This window comes from Lathamus discolor, chromosome 7 (assembly GCF_037157495.1).
Source record: "Lathamus discolor isolate bLatDis1 chromosome 7, bLatDis1.hap1, whole genome shotgun sequence".
NCBI lineage: Eukaryota > Metazoa > Chordata > Aves > Psittaciformes > Psittacidae > Lathamus > Lathamus discolor.
The window spans coordinates 22,325,713-22,349,251 of NC_088890.1; the positions used below are offsets into that span (position 1 = coordinate 22,325,713).

Sequence of the window (23,539 nt, forward strand, 5' to 3'; positions counted from 1 at the left end):
TGGAGTTTTATAAGTTCAGTTTTTATTTTCTGCAAAGTAAAATTAATGTAAACATTCATAATTCATATTTAATCCATCCATTAAACTTTTGTGTACCATGGCACTGATCTTATGGCAGTCGGAACTTGAAAGTCAGGTTGCTTGCCCATGACAGAGGTTTCTAAATCAATAAATACATTTGAAAAGGAAAACAGTTCACAATATAAAAGCACAGGATCTGAAACCAAATGCTGCAGTACACAGGAGCCATTCTTTAGAACTGTGTAAATAGAACAACTGTCACTAGAACAGCCTCTATAAAAATAAAATGCTTTGTTAATATCTGCTGTTACCTAAAGTTAGGTAAATCATGCCAAATAGCACAAAATACAGTAGCTGGAAAATGTAGGCCTATCTCATTCTCCGGCATAGCTGTGTAGAAATCAAGAGGGATTATCTGCTCCTTCCTTAAGCTTTTTTCTTTTTTCTTCTAGTGTTTGTCGAAATACTTTTCTCAAGGTGTTATAAACATATGGTCCATTTTCAGAATCGAAGCTTGTCTGATAAAAGGGAGAAATTGAAGTTCAGTTGTTAAATTGATGTCATACAGCAAAATGCAAAGGAGATGACCAACATGAAGAAAAGTTTTAGGGTTTATCAAAGGAAACCTGTGTTTCATGATGGAGTACTTAATGCTGAGTATTTTCAATGTTATGCTGACTGGACAGTAAAACAAACTAGTAGGAGGAGAAACGTCATTTGTTTCAACAGGTAACATGTCTGTAGGTTACAAGAGATTAGGAAGCAGGATGATGAATGTTTTGTTCATATAACTTTGCCTGCTGAATCAGAGAAGCAAGCAGCTCTGCGCTGAGCAATGGCAAGTGTAACCTGGCACTGCTATTAAATGATCCCAAAAGCAGAAGTTATTTATGCACAACCTATATTAAGGACCGAAAACATAACTGAACTGCAGTGTAATTCAGAACATGATTTTAATTTGATGGAAAGGCTCCAATTGGTACAGAATCGACAGAAGCCTTTGGTAAGCTACTCCCAATGACTAATTATTCTTACCCCTTAAAAAATTATCTTTTCCCTAATCTGAAGAAGCCCATGAATTGGCAGTGATCCAAACCCAGACAAATGAGACTAAAGGATTAAGGCTGTAGTGACAGGATTTAACACTGCTGAGAATATTTCATACGCTTTCTGTAGGCTGATTATTATAAAATGTAAACTCTGAGAGAGTGAAGCATGTGGACACTACGTGTGAAGGAACTGCTGTAACTTTCCTCACAGAGGCCTGCTCTGTTAATGCACCTTCCATGATTTACAACAAATAAATAAAGATGGTTACTTGCCTTAGTGAAAGCTTTAATAGCACGAGCAAGTAAGGCCTCCTCCACGTCGGCTGGTAGCATTTGCAAGTTCACCACACAGTGTAAAATACAAAGGATAGTCTGACACTGTTCCTGGTGGGTAAAAGGAACAGCAGCTCATTAGAAGAAATATTTTCCTGAAGAACATTTAATTTTCAGGTTTTGTTAAGTGCTGCTTAAATAACAGACTGTGCCTTCGTGTACTGAAACCTTCAGGTGCAGGAGTTAGGGAGGGAATTTTCACCAGCCTAAAAAAAGCCTCTGCATTATTATTTCAGTCGTGGTGGAAGAAACTCTTCTCTTGCAATGTACCACAAACAGCTCTGGAAAGTTCTAGGAGGTTGGATCTGCATCTGGAAACTGATTTTTAAAGGTCCTCTATAAAACAGTGGCATTCTTGAGAACTGGCATGGAAAAAGTGAGATTTGATCTTTTCCCCAAACCACTGAAGGAAGCTTGCAGGAAGACACCTAGTGTAGGGCAGTACTAGCAAAGGGAGTGAAGTTATCTCTGGGGTGCTAGTTCCATCCCTTTTCCAAGGGAGATAAATCACACTCCATGGACTTCGTGACAATTAAATTAAAACTTGAGGGATTTCTGGAGCATGACCAGCAGGTCGAAGGAGGTGATCCTGCCCCTCTACTCTGCTCTTGTGAGACCTCACCTGGAGTATTGTGTGCAGTTCTGGTGTCCTCAACATAAAAAGGACATGGAACTGTTGGAACAAGTCCAGAGGAGGCCACGAGGATGATCAGGGGACTGGAGCACCTCCTGTATGAAGACAGGCTGAGGAAGTTGGGGCTGTTCAGCCTGGAGAAGAGAAGGCTGCGTGGAGACCTCAGAGCAGCCTTCCAGTACCTGAAGGGGGCCTATAGGGATGCTGGGGAGGGACTCTTCGTCAGGGACTGTAGTGACAGGACAAGGGGTAATGGGTTAGAACTTAAACAGGGGAAGTTTAGATTGGATATAAGGAGGAAGTTCTTTCCTGTTAGGGTGCTGAGTCACTGGACTCGGTTGCCCAGGTAGGTTGTGAGTGCTCCATCCCTGGCAGTGTTCAAGGCTAGGTTGGATGAAGCCTTGTGTGGGATGGTTTAGTGTGAGGTGTCCCTGCCCATGGCAGGGGGGTTGGAACTGGATGATCTTGAGGTCCTTTCCAACCCTACCTATTCTATGATTCTGTACATACCAGGGGCTGACTGCCTGGAGACCAGATAGGCAGGAAAGAACCTGGTGTCCCAGTGTGTGCAAAGTTGAACATGAGCCAGAAATGGGCCCTTGTGGTAAGGGCATCTTAAAAACATCCTGGGATGCATTAAACAGAGAGTTGCCAGCTGGTCAATTGAGGTGCCATGTCTGGATTACTGGGTCCAGCTCTGAGCTCTTTGGTACAAGAACGACACTGACACACTAGAGCAAGTCCAATGAGGGGCCACAAAGATGATTCAAGGACTGAAGCATCTCACATACAAACAACCTGCTCCGGTTGACTCTGGAGAAAGGCAGTTGGCCTGGAAGATATCCAAAGGTTCCTGCCAACTATTCTGTGATTCCAAAACAATTTTAAAAAGATAATGTAAGATAAACTAATATTTTTAAATATAAAACCTCATAATTATTAATCATTTCTATTCATTTATAACATGTGTCAGGAAGTAATTTTTCATTTCATACAAATAGAAAATGAAGACTGACAGAGTGGAGGAATGCATCAGGAAGAAACATAGTGGGTTTAGATTAACTCAGTTATTCTGAACATCATGTCATGAAGATGGTGACTGCACATAGAGTTCTGACCACCTGTTTATTAGAAGCTGTATTCCTTGATATCTGGAGGCTGTTAAGAAGGGCCCAATTTTCTTCATAAATACTTCAAAACCAGAGAATTAGGAAACGGAATTGTGTGAGAAGAATAGAGGGGAGTTGTTTGTTGGGAAGGTGTTTGGGGTTTTTTTATATACCTCACATCTAGCCCTTGGGGGAAAGCACAGTTAAACAGCTGGGATCAGAAGTACCTGTTTTTCATAAAGATTTCAGTATACAGATGGCCACAGTTCTGATTTACATTGAAGAATTTGGCCTGACTTCTGATTCCTCAAATCGGCAAATTCTACGTATTCCTTGTCCCAGCTCTTCCAAAGCTAACAGATTAAGATGCTTGCTCAGCAAATATAACAGCCATGAACCACAGCTGTCAGATGGGACATTAACAAAAGCCATCCATCGAGTCACAGAGAGAAGGTTTCTCATCTTTGCCTGTGGATCTCACACTGCAGAATGTGCAGGGCAATATGCTGAAGGTGAGCTTCTACTCAGCAGTGTTCACAGACAGTATCTGGTATTTTTCCTATCATATTAATCATCATAGTACTGATTAAAACTTACACTCTTCAATACCACAATAATCTTCATCCTTATTTTGAAAGAGACTGACGTCAAGTGCAACCCCCTTGTCTGAAGACCATAAATGAATAGTTTAATATGCATTAACAAAATGTACTTGGCAGTTAAAGAATTAATTGACAGATCTACCTTTCTCAGTAAGTAAAGTGCCTCTTGTGATTCTGTGCATTTTTGTGCCAGCATGTCAACATCATCTTTGGATATAATAGGTTCTTTCAGCTGCTCTATCCAGGACCACATCAAGCTACAGAGGATAAAAGGATCTCTCTCGGTACAGATTTTATCCCAAGCTCCATCTCGAGCATTCAGTTCTTTCTTCAAAACAAAACAAAACAAAACTGAAAATGCATCATCTCTTTCCTTTTGGCAACATTCCCCTTGGCTGCTTATGTTCTAACAAAAAAAAAAAAAAGGCAAAAAAAAAAACCCCTTAAGAGTTGCAAAAAAATTTAAAACTCTAATTTTTTACAAGGCATCAATATTTACCAACAGTAACACAAGTGATCCCTTAATACAGAAGGATGACATACAGTGCAGCTCAGAACCTCCCCATTATCGGCTAGAATACATAAACCAGGTTTGATTCCAACTTCATACACTGCCAGGAAGATTTGGCTTTGAGGATAAGCATTGAAGTTTCTACTAAATTCTTTTATACACAGAATCCTCTGATGAGTTCTGAGAAAGCACTGATTAAAATCAACACAGCTCTACATGAAAATCTGTAGTACTCTTACGCTACCAGCAGCCAAGTTACAACCACACGTAACTGCATCAGTTATCTTTAGTCACTAAAAAGAATGAACACAACCAGAAGCAATGTTCCAGTCTCCTGCTAGAGACCAAAACTTTTGCTTGCTTTTGAAAGAACTGGCCTATAATTGACACATGCAGTCACTCACTGAACCACAGTCTAAACTGGTGTCCCAGTGTGCCATTTCACAGCTCATGGTGGCATTCTAGGTAAAATATGCAGAGCACATAACATTGAAACAAGTTAATAATTACCTGCCACATTTCTACCTTCTGCTTCACTTCATCCTCTTCCAGAAATTCATTTATATCTGCAAGTGCTTTTGCTGCCAAAACTCTTCGGGCTTCCAAACTTAATTCTGACTGTATAACAATGTGTGGAATTGCCTCTGACACATCTTTGCTCCCTTGGCTTTCACATCCAATGGAAAAGTTCACTTTAGAAGAAGAAGAAGAATCTGAGTCCTCAGAGACATAGACTCTTCTGCCATACATATTAGTCTTGTGGTCTTTTCTATGACCAGTCTCATTGGTAAAATTATGCCTTGGTGTTCCAGGTTCCCTGGTGTTGTGAATAGATGATAGACCTGAAGAGAAGGTTCTGCTGCGTGGCACTTCTTTGGTGGAGTTCCTTCTGTGATGAAGTGAGGATCCATCTTTTCGTCCATCCAGATTAAATTTACCTTGACTCCAGAACATGCATGTATTACGCACTAATGCTCCTTTGTGTAAATCAAACTGTGTCTTTTGGTCATCTGTGGCAGAACATTCCTCACCACTGTTCTGCTTAAGTTTGTTGCACAGTAATATCTGAGCAGGTACTGTCCAGGCAGTTTCTCCTTGTTCTAAAAGAAACTCAGTTCTCCTTAAATCTGACTCACTATAGCTTAGACGCCTTTTCAGATGAGTAAGAGGCTGGAGGCATTCAACGTTCCTTCTTTTCCAAAGAGGATCACACTCATGTCCCAGAGAGAAAAGAGAATCCTGGGTCTCAAAAGTGGACGAGTTGGTGTGGGAGTCAGACGTATCACTGTCCTGCCTCACGAGTTCTCTGTCCAGCTGTGTGGACACTAACTGAGAAACAGTCTTTTCAATTTCAGCTGAGAGATCTGGTAGATCTAACAGTTCTGCCTCTATCACTTGTCTGTTTTCAGCCAGGTCTAGCAACAACTTGCAAACTAGATGAATAAGTTTTGGCACATGTTTGAGATGCCTACTCTCATAACCATGGAGCAGATGCCTCTGACGGGTCAGGTACTGGGACAGGGTTACTGCGTGTGCCTTGGAATCACAGCATGCAAACACATTTCTCAGAGGAACCAAAAACTGAGTGAATTCTCTAATGCATAGTAACTGCCCTCTTGTCTGAATAGAATTAGGTCTTTTTGCTCTGACAAAAAGAATGGCTTGATCAGCACTCATTCTTGTTGCAAAAACTAAGTAGCAAGCTATTAGAACACCTGGAAAATATAAACACAAGCATTAGTTGAAGAACTGTCAGACCGAAGCAAATACTTAGTGGAACTATAGGATAAAGATTAATATAGTTGAAGATACAGGCTTTTTGCCCTCTCTCACATGATGCTCTTACTGAAGTATAGTTGCATTTGTTGGGTCACAAGATAGCAAACCCATTCTCATGTTCAGTGAGAGATAGTTTCTCACCCCAGCATCTCTGGGAGTTCCATCATCTGTGAACACAGGAGCAATGGTGGTTTCTACAGGAAGGACATGGGCAAAACAGTCTTGAAAGAAGTAACAGATTTTAGCTGCTCCACCAAATCCACCTCATTTAAAAGTGAGTGGCAGGTTTGTAACCATGTAATAAATACTGGACAATGAAACTATTGGTGAAATGAAAGTATAGGTGAATTTTTCCCATTTAAAAAAAAACCAAACCTGTCCCATTTGAATAGAACAGGGAAATATTATACAGATTCAAAAACTCTCTAACATTACAGGTCCTGTTTTTAATATAATAAAGTTGATCTCCTGTAGCCATTCAGATAATTTTCACAAATGTGTTTAGCGTTTTTAACCATTTTATAGAGGTACATCTTGCAATGATACAGAATCAAACTATTAATCATTTCTAACTAGAGAAAAGGAATTCTGTGGATTTTGCAGGAGAGCACATACCTGTTCGACCAAGTCCTGCATGACAGTGAACAGCCACCCTCCCTTCCTGCAAGGCGAAAGCCATGACTTTTACCATATCCAGTATAGTAGTGAGAGATGCCACTCCATAGTCCTTCCATCCAAAATTATAAAAATAAACTAAAATAAAAAGAGAGTTATTTTCTGCCGTCCCCAATGTGAAGTTTTCAGTACTATATACAGCAGAGAGATGACTAATAAATGAGAGCACTAAAACTGCATAATGGATCTTAGACTCTAACTACATGTTGTTTGCAAGACACTATTTTCCCATTGCACTGTACGCTTGCTATTGAAATTTGATAAATACTTGAAGCTAGCGAAGATTTGTCAAACTGAAGTTCAGCAAGAATGTAAAAGGTGTAACAAAATGCAGTGATTCATACCAAAATTACTGAGCTATATATAGAGAGGGTAATTTTTTCTATTTAGAAATAAAAGCACTTCTTCAGTCAAAAGCTGCTTCCTACAGAGAGGCACTTCTCCTCATCTCACCATAATATGAAAATACAAAAATACTGTCACTCTAAATGTCCTCCAGTAAAACAACCTTTATAGTCAAGAAAACAGGAATTGTAGCAGAATTTGAAATGCCATTAATGGTGTTCACATTAATTGTGAACTCAGAAGAAAAAGACAGATTTAACCAGCTGTAGTCCTGTCTTTATTCTAAACACCAGAACATAAACCCTCCGTCTCACTCTAGATATCGATGACCTTTGACAATGTATTATTCACTCTCAATTATATTTGCCAATTTTCATGTTTACATCCCATTTTGTGCAACATTTCTTACATAGCTGCTTTTAACACACAAGAATTCAAGTACAAACACCTTTAAGTGCCAAAATCAATAATTAATGAGGAAGAGCAGCAGGAGTGGACTCACTTCCAGCCTCCATAAAAGCTTCAGGAAGGTAGGTGAAGCCGCTCTCTTGTTCTAGTGGATTCCCACAGCTTGCATGCTCCCCAGGACGCTGAAGGTTAATTATGGTTTTTATGCCACATCTTGAAGAAAGAATAGATGAGTCAAGGTATTATAGGCAGCCAAAATCTCATTATCCCTTGTTTTCTGAAACACACATTTATTCTTAGTGGGGAATAAATCTTTACCTGTCTATCATTAAAATGAAAGGATCTTTATCAACAATCCAAATCTATGTTGAAAGAGAAAATGGCTCAGGAATTACACTAGTAATACTTACAGTAAGTAATGACTAAATTTGTTACCTTTCAAACTGCTCAATAATTTTGTACTTTTCAATTAATTCTGTTGAGGGTCGAGCCATAGCCAGTATGTTATCTGTAATCCTGAGAAATCAGAAAAGTAGATAATAATGCTGTTATTAATAATTCCGTGGATATGAATCTACCGAACTAAGAATACTCTGTGATGATCAAAACCAACAGAAATATCTTGCTGATTAACCAGAAATGATTTTTCAGTAAATTCTACTATAATATAGTGTTAGTGATAAATCCTGTTAAGCTGGTACAGATACGACAATCAAAAGACAATTACTGGAGTTGTTTAAATGCCAGGCCAATAAACATGGTAAAAAATTCAGATCTGTTTGGCCTTTTAAGGTCTGTAAGTACTGAACAGCACTTGCTGTTGCAAAAAAATCAGTAAGAATGTAGAGACACATTTCATGTGACTGTTACTGAACGTAAGTACATTTCAGAACATGCCTTTCATTATTTCATCTTTGGTAAATGTTTTTAATTCTAAATTCTATTATGAACACATTTTAATTCATTTGCATTTTAAACCTCAGCAAGGACTGTCTATAACCCAGAGCACGTTCTTCGTAATTCTTGCATATAGATATTTATTCTTTTGGATCTGAACTAAACTTAAGTGTATGTCGACAGAAATCTTTCATCATCTTTACTGGGCTACGTACAATGGCCATTATGGTTTACTGTTAAGTTTTAGTTCTGAACCAAGCTATCATTATGTCTTATACTTAGCAGCAGCTGATTTAAAAAGCAGTCATTACTTTCTTTTGAATTCTCTCTTTTAATAAATACAATTGATGCATTTTAGTGAGAGCAAATGCTGCTTATTACCATGAAGAGTAGAGCCCTTTAATGGCTTGCTCCTGGTCACTCCATCGAGCTGGGTTTTCATACTTGCAGGCACGGCCACCACATGCCATCGAGCACTGCATATGTCCAGGAATGACGTGGCGAAGGTGCTCCCCTACTTTAGTGTATTTTGCTGTCGGACGCCTCGAACTTCCTGGAACACAGGGAAAAACAGAGTAAGAAAGCTGAGAAATGCATCTCCACCTTAAAAGTGTCAGTTCAACCTTAACGGTTCAACTTCATCAATACGAAGTTACAAAACCCATAAATACAAGGAATATAGATTTAAGGCTCATTTGTCAACACAGACCTCAAGGAAGCATTCTGAGGGGGAAAAAATTGCTTGCATTACTGCAGAAGTTGTCGTTTCTCACAGTAACTTTAGTTTTTCTGATGGATTTAGAGGTGTGCAATACCCTTGGTAACAGAAAAACATGTCACTGTCCTCTTCCACCTGAAATCAAAAATACTTAAATACTTAGCCATACACTTGACACAGGGGTTGGAACTGGATGATCCTAATGTCCTTTCCAACCCTAACCATATTACGATTGTATGTGTGAACATGTGCTTCTGGTTCTTTATAACTCAGCTGTCAGAGAAAAGCATGTATTAATTCTTGAGTAAGGAATGAGTGAACAGGAAAAAATAATTAAACCTGAGTATTTTATGCATCTTTATAAAATACAGTTAACAGAAGTATATTCATTTAATACCAAGAAAATGCCCAGAACTGCCAACAGTCTTAACAAAAAGTACTTTACTTTTTTTCTCAGGAAAAGTTGCATCCAGCTCCTCAGGGCTCAGAGATGACACCGCCACCATAACCCGGTGAGTCGATGATGAGAGGACCTCGACAGCTGAGCTCCGCCGCCTCTGGATGATGCGAAGCAGGGGATCGGAGGAGGAATGCCTCCGACCCTGGAAGAAGTTGCTAAAAATACTGACTGCCGAACGTCTCCGGGGTGAGCCCTGCATGACTGACCGGCCCCAGCTACCGGCTGGCTGCTGAGGATGCCCTGATAGGAAACCCAACTTGCTCGGTGCTGAAGTTGCGTAGAGCTGTGCATCCTTCTGTGCGCTCCAGCAGCTCATCAGCATGGGCTGAGCTATCTCCATAGTAACTAACAGCAAAGGAGCTGCTGCCAGCCATCCTTGGGGCTGCTCCAGTCTATACGAACGGAGCCTCTTTGGGACACACTGTTCTGCTGCTCGATGAAAATAGTTGCATTTCAAGTAGATAATTTTGCAAATGGTTTGGGAACAACCAAAACATTTTCCATAAACAATGTGGGTATTTAGTTCGTTGTCAATAACATGCATTCAGAACTCACTAAGGCACAAAATACTGGATTCAAAAGAACAATCAAAATGTAGCTGGAGACTCAGCTTCCTCAGAAATCTGTATGTAAGCACATTATACTCCCCCACCTTTTGGTTAGACATTCCACAACCACCTCTCCTCCCCCACTTAGTTGCTCCAAAATGCATCATTAGCTCTGTAATGATTGGGATTAGTGTGTTCCTACTGAAATGGTTCAGTACATGATGAATTGTAGACTGTTCACTCTGCACCATTCATACCTTCTAACAAAACACAATGTGTTATTCAAAACAAAAGACTTATTTTTTTTCAGGGCACAGCTGTTTTATTAAGCAAAGCTGTTAGCCCTGCAGACTGAGATAAAGCAGATGATGGGGGGAGGAGATGGATCTGTTGAGTGCTTTAGGCTTTTGAAGGTAGATATTAGGTGGCAAGTTGCCTCCCACTTCTCTTTAAGTGTGCTAAGAAGGAGAATGAGCTGGCCAGAAAGATTGCAGTGCTCTCAAAAGCACATTTTCATGCCACTGTGTGGAGAACAGACTGTAGCAATGCTAAACTTTGTCATCCCATTGTCTGTGCATTTGACTGCAGGTTAAAGATGGGGAAATCAAGAAAACCCACCATAACTTTGTTCAATAAGCAGCTGCATTTTCCTGAAGATACATTCAGCCTGTGTTTCTTTTTGTACTACAAAACCAGTACCTCTTATAAAGAAGTCTGCATAAGAGAAAGCTCTCATACGGTAAAAATTCACCAGGCAAATATCTACTATTTCTTCTAGATACTGAACAGGAATTGAGTGACTAAACTGGGAGTACTGCACACCAGGGAAATGTGGTAAGGTTTGTTGCAGGCACCAGGCCTGAAACATCAGTAGTGATGTCATGTGAGGAGAGGAAAATGTTAACACTGGCTCTGTTAGCTATTGTCTCAAAACTCTATTGTAATTCAGCAATAAAGCTAGTATAAAGAGATGAGGAAAGTTACATATGCTTTTATTTGGAGGGCTGGGTGGAACAGAAAGGAGATGAAAAAGGCTATTTCAGGTGCTACACATATCCAAGAAACATGGAGGAGCTTTTCTAATTAATTATATTGTGTTCTTATATGTAATTCTTTTTCTCTACCCAGAAATTCTTCTTCAGTGTATATCAAAAGACAGTGGACCCAGAAATAAGCAGTATAAAATACTGCATGTCATTATTTTCCTCCTGAATGTAGCAGGATTTGACCCAAAACAGTAAGAAATAATTACATTTTCTCAGCACAAAAATTATAGTTTCTTCAACCAAGAGATCTGACAATATGAATGTTACAGAAAAGCTTGACATGTTAACACAGTGGTGATGATACAGTAATGCAGTTTGGTTTTGTATATAAATATTTTACGTTTATAATTGGGGATTGTATTTCTGGGGTTTATAATTTTCTATGGAAAATGGTTTGGGGTTTTGGAGAGGTTTGGTTTGGGGTTTTTTTGTAGTTTTGGGATGGTTCCCCCCGCCTCCAAATTTCTTGAAGCGTTTTTTCTTGCCGTATCAGAGAAAAATTATTACCTGAACTCATATTTGCAAGATACAAACTGCTCTCTAGCAACGAAGAATACGGTAGTTCATTTTGCAGCAGAACTCCTGCAGCCATTGCAGTACCTGTTGAAACAGTAATAACATTCACTGAAAATCTGCAACAGAAGCTCAAAAATGCACAATAAAGCGGAAAATCAAACCTGGCACCTGGTTATGAAATTGTCCAAGAACTGGGCAGTCTGACAGGGCCTGTACTGCCTTTTTGGTGCACATTCATCTTAAAATTCAACAGCCTCACTCTCTGTCCTAGCAATTAGAAGTTTAGTTGATTGTGCATTTCAAGCTCTATAGAGTCTGACTGATGATGTGCTTTGTAAATGCGTGTTTTACGTGGACAAGAATCCCTCAACTCATTTAATGTAAAGCCATGTTGATTTTATCACATTCTTAAACATAAAAACAAGACCAGAGATCCTGACTGGAAATCTTGCAATGAGCAGTTTCAGCAAAGCCAACAGCATCATAACGGCAGCACCGCTTCTACATCGCGCCATTTATAGTTCTAGTTGAAACTTGCCAAACAGACTGTCCACAGGCTTTATGCCTTCTCTGCTCTCTTCCCTCCTTGTTTTCAGTCTGTTGGCATGTTTAAAGTCACATATGTGACAATTCTCCTGTAACAAGAAACCTGAACACAGGCATCTGTCTAAGCAGAAAACAGGGGTTTTTCTCTTGCTTTAGTATAATTTTAAATGCAAGTCCTGTTCTGAAGGCCTTCTATCTGACAAAAAAAGCCATAAGGGAAAGCTGTAAATGTGAACATATTAATCAGCCACTCTGATGTTTAAATAAAACATTTACATGGCTCTTGAGTGGATACTGTTACCCAGTGTAAGATCACCATTCTGCTTCTCTTACCTCTATAGGAAAATAGCTGCACATATAACAAACCCCCATTTTTTTATACCAAACTAAGTACATCTTTGCTTTATGTGTAACTATAGAAATTTTACTAACTAGACAAAACTTAGGCCCCAAATTCTGCAAAACCAGTATAAGGACTCAGCAGTATAGATAGTGTTTTAAAAGACAGCTTTGCTAAAAGAATAAATAGCACTGTGGGGATGAGGTGGTGTAACAGTCTCAAGTGTGGTGTTAACATTTATTGTCCACCTTTTATCTGTAATTCTGCGTAGATGTTTTTAAAGTAAATTATTTAAACAGATTCAAATAGAATCTCATTCATGCAGATATTACATGATCTATCACATACTTGATATGTGACAGAATCAACTGTTCGTCCAACAGTGCTAGTGGACTTTATTCCAGAACGTCATGTAGTGTAGCTCTGTCCTTTTCAAGATGTTTAAACTGTTCGTCCAACAGTGCTAGTGGACTTTATTCCAGAACGTCATGTAGTGTAGCTCTGTCCTTTTCAAGATGTTTAAAGGTTGAACAGAATGCACATACACATTAATAAACCTTTAATACTGCTATATCAGTTGCCTCAAAACCATGAGAATTATATTTGTCTGTAGAAGCCAAAGGCCCTTTGAAACTTCAGTGATCCTCAGAAATTAATTTCTAATGTAAACGTATTTATAGGACTATGAATTAAAATTAATCTTATTAAAGATTAAAGAATATCTGGAGCATTTTCTACTCAGCTACTCTGAGCATCCGACTCTGCACTTTTAAAAGTCTATCCTTTCATAAAGAGGCAGGAATGCTTGCATATAATTGCATTCTATTTGGAGAAGTTCCAAAACCTCTATACTTTTCCCAGCAGACTTTGAAATCAGTAAAGGCTGGCTTTCATGATCAGAGGGAACTTTGTAGCTACAGAAATAACTTTATTTTATTCCCCAAAATAATTTTCAGGGTTAATAAGAGTTGAATTAACTAACATTGTGAGTTCCTACTTCTCAGAAGGTTCTCCTAAAAACTCTTAACAGCTTCTTGTTCAGATTACATAAAGCATTTATTTTTTTTAAAGCAGAATTCAGGCTGTCAGGGACCCTTAACTGAAAAGGGAAGAGATGGAGATTAATGCAGAAGATAATATACCTACAGTGTTACAGAATCCTAGCAAGATTGTTCTAAATGGCAGAGGCAAACACTGTATATTTGCAGTGCAGCAAAGAAGAGCTCCCTTGGTTTTATTTCAGAAGATACACCAAAGCCCTATTTCCTGTGCTGTATAACCAGGCAGTTCCAACTGACTTCAGTATTTTGTCCTCGTGCCTGTCAGTTTGCTGTATTTATTTCCTGACAAGTGTTTTAAATTCCATGTGAGCAATTCACTTGTATTTATTTCTGAAACAGAAAAGTGAAGCAAGATTATGACAAATTACTTCATGGAATTCTACTGCTCTCCCTCAAACAGATGTAATTTGGGACAGGAAGTACTATCTCAGTGCTGATCTTACTAGAGAGGGGTATTACATTCCTGCACAGATAAAGAGTGTTAATAGTAAAAACAGTGCTTAAGTAAAGGAATCAATGCTCCTGATTCTTCTATGTAGCAGATACTCTTAGTTTTTAAAAGGTCCTCTTCAGCAGTTTGTTCATCACATGAACACTTGAAAGGTGCTGAAGAAAAAAACAAGCCCAAAGTGTTATTCCAGGTCATGGTCCTCATTATCTGTCTGAGGAATGTGCTTGTGGCAATCATGGTACCACCTTAATCAGATCCACTCAGTTATCTGGGACATGCATTTCTATTGCCATGACAGCAAAGAAGCTGCTCTTTCAGTCCCCATTCAAGACACAGAATGGTGTCTCAGGTAATGTTCCATCTCTTTATGGTTTCTCATAGGAAGCAGTATCATTAAGTGTGCAGGAACAACACAGCTAATGAAACCAAGACAAGGGGAAAATAATGTCTGTGCTGTTGGCTGGCTGAAGTAAACAGCAGCACCACACTGCCCAAAGAAACAAGGATCTCTAGAAATCATGATACACCATCAGATGTCAAGGACTAAGGGGAGTATTTCAGGAAGTCCCCTCCAGGTGTGAATTTTATAGTTGGTTTGATGTCTATATGCATTTTTGAGGTGTGGGGGGTGTCCCACTTTTGAGCATATCAATTCCTATCAGAAAGGATGCAACATTTTTTGTTTCCTGTTCATTGCATCATCGATTCACTTGTTGCCTTAGTCATGGTAACATGACAGCTGTCAAGCCCTGCTCACTGCTTCATACATGTAGAGAGGGGACTTTCTTGCACAGGAAGTAGTATAGGCACACTGCGCTGACATAGCTGAGATCACCCTGTGCTTCCACTTTCTTTGAAGGAGTGAAGCAGCCTCTTGTCCATGCTCATTTCCTCTGAAATAAAAGCACTCTCTCTGTGAAGTTACAGGATGAGTAGTTAAGTGTCACGCAGCAAGGACAACTGAGATCCACAATGAAGCAGGTTCTGGACCTTTCTGGTGACCACGATGACAAAGAAGGAGCGCACTGGAGGCATATCGTCCTGATTCACATGACCAGGCTGCAGTGTGGACGCACCAAAAGAGCAGTGGGGCTAATCACTTAGCAACTGGCTTAGGTGTCACTGCCTTGTAACAAGGAAGATTTCCTTTTAGTATTTCAGGATCTGGAAATCAGTGGCTTCCAGTCACTGGGCTGAATTTTTGCTCCAGAACGAAGTGAGAGAAAAGAGCAATGTCCAATGTTTTAGCAGCCAGGAAAACAATCATATAGCCTAAAAGTGATGAGACAAGAAAATGCTGGTCTCACTCTACCTTAGCAGGTAAGATGCTTATTTAAAAGATGCAATTACTGTCTTTCACTTCAGAGCATGTTTTCAGGGCAAAGCGAAAAGCTTGTATTCCAGGCTGGACCAATTCCAGTTGGGGCAGTTCAGCTGCTGGCACAAACAGTAATCCCATTGTAAAGCTACCCACCGGATTTCTGCGAACTCTCTACTAATAGTGATGTCTCATCTCTCCAGATCCATGTGGATTTGGTAAGTAAGAATATGACAGCTGACCACACATTTCAAAAGATGACATTTATGTATGAACGTAGAAAAATCTTGGTCAAGATTTCAATTTTAAAACATTAGTATAGAATAAAAGCTCTTTTATACCTCATATATTCATACACTATACACAAATGCTGATGCTTGTGACTCTCACACGAAATTTGGAGGTTGTTTTTAATATTTTCTTGCCTGTAAAGTGAATTTGTCCTCTCCCCATTGCAGTGACATGTAAGGAACTATCCCATAGTGCAATTTTTAAAGGCACATGGTTGACTACAGACTCAGGTAGGGGCCATGTCAGCTTTGTACCTAAGCACTCGGGTAATACGTCTAACATTTACTCTGTGGCCTGATTCTGCAGGTACTTATCTTCCTGAGCAGCTTTGCTTTTGTGAGCAGTCCCACAGAAGTCAACAGGGTATTTGTCTAAACATCAGATCACATGGGATAAAGTTTCATGGCCAAAATGCAAACTTCTTAAACTGCACAAGTAAGATGTTTTAGAGAGGTAACTATAAAGTTAACTTAGACAACTAAGACTAAGCAAAAATATGATATTGTAAGGACTGGGTATGTTAAGGAAGTGACCCATAGCTACTACATTATAACTTGGTCTCTAAATTTAGGCTTTAAATCTGGTGTTTTGAGATTGGCAGATCATGAAAGGTTTTAACAGAAAAATCTTACAAATCTGCTGAAACATAATCACTTCTACAGGAAGCACTGGCAACGGAAACTGTATTTTAAATTACTACAGACTGTCTGATTTTAACACTGCTGGGAATAACAAAGAATTTATTTCTAAAGTGCTGTAAAAATCATAGGTAACTGTTTTGCGTTAAAACAGCTGCAAAGGGTCTTGTTCTAATGTATATACCAGTAAGTACGATCGTGAGGAGTAAGTATTTCAGAAATACTTAAGCTACAGTTAACAGAAGTCTTGAAGGCAGTTTTACCATCGAGTATTTTAGTAGGTACACAGCTCAATTCCCTCAGCTTATTTGAAATGTGAACTATTTACTACTCAAGATATGGGGCAGAGAAGTCAAGGTAATAATTTAACCAATTTCTCTTATACTTCAGTTATATGTAAATTGCACAGCAAAACAATACTGCAGCTCTTTTAAAACTGATTTCACTGGGACCACAAACAGAACTGATCTGTTATTTCGGTACGTGTTTTTCCCCCTTTGGGAAAAAAATATTCCCCATCTGTTTCAGTAAAAGGTGAATGTCATTTAATCATTAAGTTTGATATTTACAAGGGACTGTAGCTGCTTTCATGCACAAAAGAGACAAAAGAATATAATTCATTAGATGATGTAGGTGTTGGTCTGATGATTCAGTATTTGCTAATCATAGGTTTTTTGACATAAATGGCAAGAAACTACAAGCTAAACTGAGAGATATGTCTATGGCTGACTTGATTCATATTATCTTAAATCACACCAGCTTTCTGTGGTAGTGTTAACCCAATAGTTAACAGAAGTTATTTAAACTACCTTGAACAGGCTGGCAGCCAGTAATTACTATTAAGAATCATAAAGGAGAATACATTCACTGTTCCACAAACAGAACTGGTGACTCAGATACTCTTGATCATGAATATCATGTTTACTAAGAGACTATCAGACTTGTAAGACCAGCTACATACAGAAGAATAAAATATTGTCAGTAACACATTTAAATAGCATTTAGAATTGGAAAAGTTTAAAAATTACCTCATTATAGGAATTATTCTTTAATCTCATATTCAAAGCCATAGTAAGTTTATGAATAGTTTCAATAATTTCATTGTAACACCTTACCTGTTGCCCTGCAAAAAGAGTAAGTGATTGTTGATCCCTTCATTGTTCCAGTATCAAACACACAAAATATTTTGTAGGGAATTCACATTTTACAGGAGAGAAGCAAATGATGCTGCCACAGTATTTCCTGTAGTTAATTGGATTCCTGATGGTAATCTGGGAGGAGCCAGTAACTATCTTTTCTTCACTTAAGACTGTATGAGGACTGCCTTATGGCCTGTACAGATAATCATCCCATAAACTGCTTTCTGTGTCTGCCTAGATTTTAAAGGGATTGAGGCAAACAGGCCACACCAACCTGATGTTTTAATAACTGAATTTTCCATCTGTTTCTGTTCACCTCATTTTTCTACAATCAGCCCCAAGTAAATATATGTATGTGTGTGTCTGCATGCATCAGACAGCTAGGCAAGTAGCTACAGAGGTAATTTTCTGAAGTTACATTAATCACAGTGAAAGTGATGCATTAAGTTTGAAACAGGATGAAAAGAAAATCAAACTGTTTCAGTGTTATCTGCTCTTTAACCCTGAACAAAGCTTTTTTCCGCCTCACCAAATGAAGCATAGAGTATCACTGAAGTATTTACATTGAGATATAAATTACTGTGTTAAAATAGCTCAAAATCATACCAAAAATCAGTTCATCTGAACATAAAAGATGTAATCTACTAAAAAAACAAAGCAAAGACTGTTGATTTAACTAAGTACTAGATAAAGTAATAAAACAAGCTAAATAAGATACAGTATCTTACTTTATTTTACTAAATCAATTCCAACTACTAATTATTACCTGACAAAAAAAAAAAAAAAAGCCTTAATCTATTTCCATTGCTTCCCTGCATGTCTTATTAAAACCTCCCAGCATTATTACACACATTTCACTGCTCATCATTGTAAATGCCTCACGATTAATTAGAAACAAAATATTTGTGCAAGCTTCTGTGGATAGGGTATGTGTATTCTTTAAGCAAGCAAGGCAACCAAGCTATAGGAGACAATTCAAAGCTGATGCCACAACCTCATGCATTCCAAAAACATCATCTGAGCTAAACACCTGCCTTAATTCTGGCTAACAGAGAGATGGGACATGTAACAAGACTAAATTGTTGTGTTAATTTTCATACGTAATTTTGTAGCCAGGTTTTTGCTAATAAAAACGGGATGAAAAATCCAACTACTTTTCTATAGAAAAAATAATTCACAGAGCAAAGAGACAAATTGACAAAGTAGTCCTTAAAATTACACATCTCGGTTTTACTGATACTGCAGCATAAAAAAAAAAAAAAAATCATATGTATGAACTAAACTGCATCCAGTCATTTTAGTAACCAGCAAACATAATTTTTTATGTAAATGTACAGACATTTGTGTAAAAAAAGCCCAAAATGGGGCTTCCAAATACTTGTATGCTATATTAGAATGCGCAGTAATGTACCTTAGGTACTTAAAACCCCAAACAGACCATGGAGCCTAAAATCCTGCACTGCACATCTTTAGTAAAAGTTTCAGTTCCACGGGTGCCAATTGCCCATAGGTGGAACAGGAGGGTTCAAAACCTCCAGAACACTGATCCTGGCAGTGGGTCCCTGTGTGACAAGAGGCCCAGGAGAATGCAAGAAGTGTTGACTTCCTGGGAATTAAAGACCTTTGGTAGAAACCTGTAATAGCATCATGGAAAATGTAGGGCAGAAGGAACTGGAGGTCAGCTAGTCCAACATCCTGCTCAAGGCGAGGTGGACTCCCAGGCTAGATCAAGCACTGACACATTCCCTGCACAAGTTAACACTCCCTGATAGCAGCACTGCTTCTTGGCATCATCAGGCATGGTCTGTAGTCCTGAGAAGTGGCTCTAGCAATGGAGTCTAAGAATTCTGAGTGAAGGGACACGTGTTTTTCAAGTGTCAGCACACAAAACCCATGTTGAACAAATGGAGCATCTAGTAAAGTGTTTTGTGGCAGGAAATGGAGGCAGTTAGCATTTTTTTCACTTGACTAAAGAACAAAAAGCAGCTTCGGTTAACTAACATATACTAATTAAACTCTTAATATAAGCATACTATTTTGGGGAAAGCTCTAAATCCTTTTTGTACACAAATTGTACACAAATAAATAATATAATAACACTATTCACCTATTTGATTCCAGAGGGGGTTAATTCCTGGATGGTTTGGATCCCAGTGCAACAGCCCAGTGCTTTGCTATATCAATCTGTAGGTGTTAAGGGCTGGGCTGCCACTTAGGTCTGTTCCTACACTTGTACTCTTTGGAACTAATGTCAGTTTACTCAGCTGAAGGACTTATTTTTTTCTAGTGATCTGCAAAGTTTAGCTAGTTCCAGGAACTGGTGCCAGACATGTCTGTTCAAACAGGCTGTGTCATCATATTTTTGCCAAGACAAGGCTTCATGCTAACTGAGGATGACTTTTTTTTTTGGGGGGGAAGGGGTGAGGGTAGAGGGAGGAGAGGGGGGGTAAACATTAGGTTGAAATAATTTGCCATTTCCAAGGAGAGAATGCACAGAGTAGGTGAGACGCTAGTGACTAAATCATAATTTTTATCTCTCTAGGCTCAGCATTTTCCTATTTAAATCAAATTAAGAAACCCAGGTCCTCTGGAAAATTCTATTGAATGACAATTGCCATTTAAAGCTACTAACAAGCTTTTTAGGTAAGTAGAACAGAATCACTATTAGGCTTCTGGCAGCTTATTTCTCTTGCACTGCATGGACTGCCTCATGGCTGCTTTACAGTGGATTTAGCAAATCCACCTGTTCTGTCACCTTAGGTACTGATTTATCAGATGAGGCAGGTACAAAACTCTAAAATCTCTCATCAGGAGCTGGATGCAATTATTTAACCATGACTAAGACAGCACTGTCTTCATTGGCACACAGACAGAATCAAAATATCAAATTATCCTAAATCTTAATTTTTACTAAAATCTAATTTACTCAAAAGTTCATTTTAATTTAGCAAAAACTATGTATTTAGATTCCTAGTGGCTTTGGACATTCCCAGCTTAATCTTTTGTTTTTTGCTCTTCTCATACTTTGGATAATAAAAATCAATTCATGTTGCTTTATTTTCAGGTTTAGTTTTGTGTAACTCTAAAACTTCAGGAAATATTCTTAAAGACTTTTTGCAAGCTTTGCTTTGAGATTTTTTTATATACATATATTTCTGTGCCTTCAGCACAATGCGGTACCACTGTGAATCAATCAAAAAAGCAGGGTCAAAACCTATCTTTAGTAGGCTTTGACTCTACAGGCAGTGTGTTGTGAGAAAAATACAAGTTTAGCTGCTTAATGAGATCCCAGAGCAGCAGCCCACCTGTGATCTCTGTCTTCTTTCATCATCTGTACTTCCCATCAGTCTCCCTTTTCCCATTTGTTCCACTGTTAGCTAAAATTGCCAATAAATGCCAAAATGGAAACGTGATGAAGTGGTAGGTACAGGCAACATAGCAGTGTGAAGATTTAAATTTAAAAGACAGTTCTAAAACTGAAGAATTGTATCAACTATTACTTACAGGGCATTCAAGGGTCTTTTAATGCAAAAGGTGACTACAAGCCTAAGAGAATAGTCTAGAACCTCTTCTTAGCCACAGGCTTTAAAATTAAAGAAAAACTGCAACTTAAACTAGGTGTAGATGTAACAAGGAAAGGAGAGCTACAGCAACCCCATCTAGCTCTGCTTTGTGGGATAGCTCTTTTTCTACATACATGCCACACTGGTACCCATGAGGCTGCAAAGCCCTCATCCAGTAATAGTCTACTTGCGTGCATAGCTCCCTCTTTAAAATAGCAGCTGTTGGAAACCAGAAATTAGGAAGAAATCCTTCTTTCATAAATCTTAGAAATTCTCAAGAACCACCACACATTAACTCAGTTTGTGATGACCTTTGCAAAAGCACTGTTGAACGTATGCGTGATTTCTATGAAACACTGCAGTGGGAATGCAGAACAGTGGCTGAGTTCATGCACAACAGAACCGAACTGCAAAAAATGGCAAACTAGGTACATGAACTAAGGAAATGTTAAGAAAATCAGGTAGCTCTAAGGCAGCCAATCCTTTTAGGCATTTTACCATGTGCTTTTTGCTGAGGAATAACATGGTCAAGCTCTGTAACACAGGCAACTGCTTGAGCAAAGAACCAAAGAGGTCAAAGGAATTTAACTATGTGGTCAGAGATCAAGAGTTGCAGGTGGCTGTCCCTCATGTTCCTTATGTCCCTCATATTCCTGACAGATTAAGGCCAGGAAAAACTCCAGAGTGGAGAGAAACCTGAGGAAATGGGTATGGGTTTACATTTTTTTCTCATTTTCAACAATAACAAACTACCCAAGATCAGAAGTAAAAATGCTTATGAATTTCTGTATTTTCTTGAAAAAACAACAAATGCAAGGTTAGGAGTAATTTGTTTTTTGTTGTATTTTGCTCAAGCAGTTCTGGAGCCTGACCCTTGTTTCACAAAAGAAAAAAACAGAAAATCGATGCCTGGGATTTGTGTCTGCACAAAGAGCAGGGAACTGCTGTGTTGCTACAGATGGCACAGGACCATGGGCCCACAGAGTCTCTTTGAAGAAGTATGTCTTTAGTTCTGAATGATACACTAGCAGGAAGGGAAACGGAAGTAAGCCAAACTATACTTTTCTTTCAGAAATGTGGGAATATATTGCCAGCAACTGGGAATAGAATGCATACTCTCATACCTTATCTGAGCACTTTTAATCCATTTTTATGTATTACGTGTAGCATATTCCTTCCCAGCAACTAGTGTCCTCCATGTCGTATTTCACAATTTTTACTCACAACTCCTCTCACTTGTCATTTTACTACTACTGCAAAAAAAAAAAAAAAAAAACCAAAAAAAAAACCAAACCTTCATAATGGTATCACTGGATGTGCGATGAAGTAAAACATTTACTCACACACGTGGAAGAAACACTGTCCGGATCGGTTTGTGCTGCCACCCAAGCAATCACAGTGAGAGGATTACATTGCTTATTATACCTCTGAGGTGCCATTCTTACAGCATCGGGCTATGAAGACTGTCTCCCTCATGTATTTTGTATTTCATCTTTCTTGCCTTACACATGTGGCTCCATGTATGTTTCACATAAACTTACTGCTGAACACAAGAGATGGAAAAATGCTTTCAAGCAAGACATAATTGAAAATACTTTACATTTATTTTGTTTGTGTCCTTTTGGGATTAATTACTCCAGGGATGTGGTGCTCAGTTTCAGAGGTGCAGACCTCCTGAAAACACGGATCTAAGCAAAGCAAAGAGAGCGAGCTATGCAAAGGGAAAACACTTAAAAGATGAGATTGCCAATGTACTTGGTAACCTCTTTTTGTTAGTCTGTTGAAGAGGATGGTAACAGGCTGGTGGCAAGAGCAGCAACAGATGCATCTAAAAATTACTACCCAGTGTTCGGATGAAGCACGTGCCATATGCACGTCTGCCCTTTCAGCTCCACAGGGGGGGACCGACCAAGCTGCAGTTAACGATGGTGAGGGGCAGGTAAAACACGAAGCACGGCTGCGAAGGGGGAGAACTCCTCCCCGCGGCTGTCCCGCAGAGAGGCCGCGCTACCCTCACTCCCGGCCCTCACCTCCGTCGCCGCAGCCCCGGTGAAGGTGTGAGGTACCGGGCAGGAGGCGCCGCGTCACCTCACTGTCCTGCTCCGGAACCCGCAGGTGCCGCGGCAGGGCCGCTCCCACCCCTCGGGACCCAGAGAGCGCGGGGGCAGAGGCAGTCTCTGTGGTGCTAATTCTCAACCGAGGGCCTCCGCTCCGCCTGTCGCCGAGGCACCCGTTAGGGACTGCCGCAGCACCCGCGGCCGCCTGCCAACGGGATGCGGTGTAAGCCTGTTCTGTCCGTACTGCACTCGCTGACCGCAGCACAGGGGGGAACAGGCAGCCCCGGGGCGCCGCTCGCCCCACGCCTGGGGCTGAGGGAGCGCCCGGGTGCCGGGGGGCCGCGCTGCCATGGCGACGGGGGCGGGTCCCGGGGGAACGGTGGGCGCGGGGCGGTGCTCCCCGCCGCGGGCAGGCCCGCGGGGCCGGCGCCGAACCCACCTGGCTGCCGCCGCGTCGGGCCGCTGCTCCGCCGCACGGCGGGGG

General features: G+C 39.8%; 1 protein-coding gene across 5 annotated transcripts; it reads right to left on the reverse strand.

Moving 5' to 3' along the window:
- PTPDC1 (protein tyrosine phosphatase domain containing 1) lies at positions 1-23,539 on the reverse strand. 5 transcript variants are annotated; one of them, XM_065687376.1, is made up of 10 exons: positions 23,495-23,539; positions 11,643-11,735; positions 8,745-8,916; positions 7,902-7,982; positions 7,561-7,679; positions 6,654-6,791; positions 4,770-5,974; positions 3,891-4,076; positions 1,344-1,454; positions 1-539 (listed from the first exon to the last, which is right to left on the reverse strand). In XM_065687376.1, the coding sequence occupies exons 2-10, from the start codon at positions 11,725-11,727 to the stop codon at positions 423-425; spliced, it is 2,214 nt and encodes a 737-aa protein (XP_065543448.1). In that variant the 5' UTR covers positions 11,728-11,735; positions 23,495-23,539; the 3' UTR covers positions 1-422. The 5 variants fall into 5 exon arrangements, with proteins under 5 accessions (XP_065543448.1, XP_065543451.1, XP_065543449.1 ...); XM_065687379.1 differs by lacking the exon at positions 23,495-23,539 and adding an exon at positions 23,029-23,447; XM_065687377.1 differs by lacking the exon at positions 23,495-23,539 and adding an exon at positions 22,123-22,238.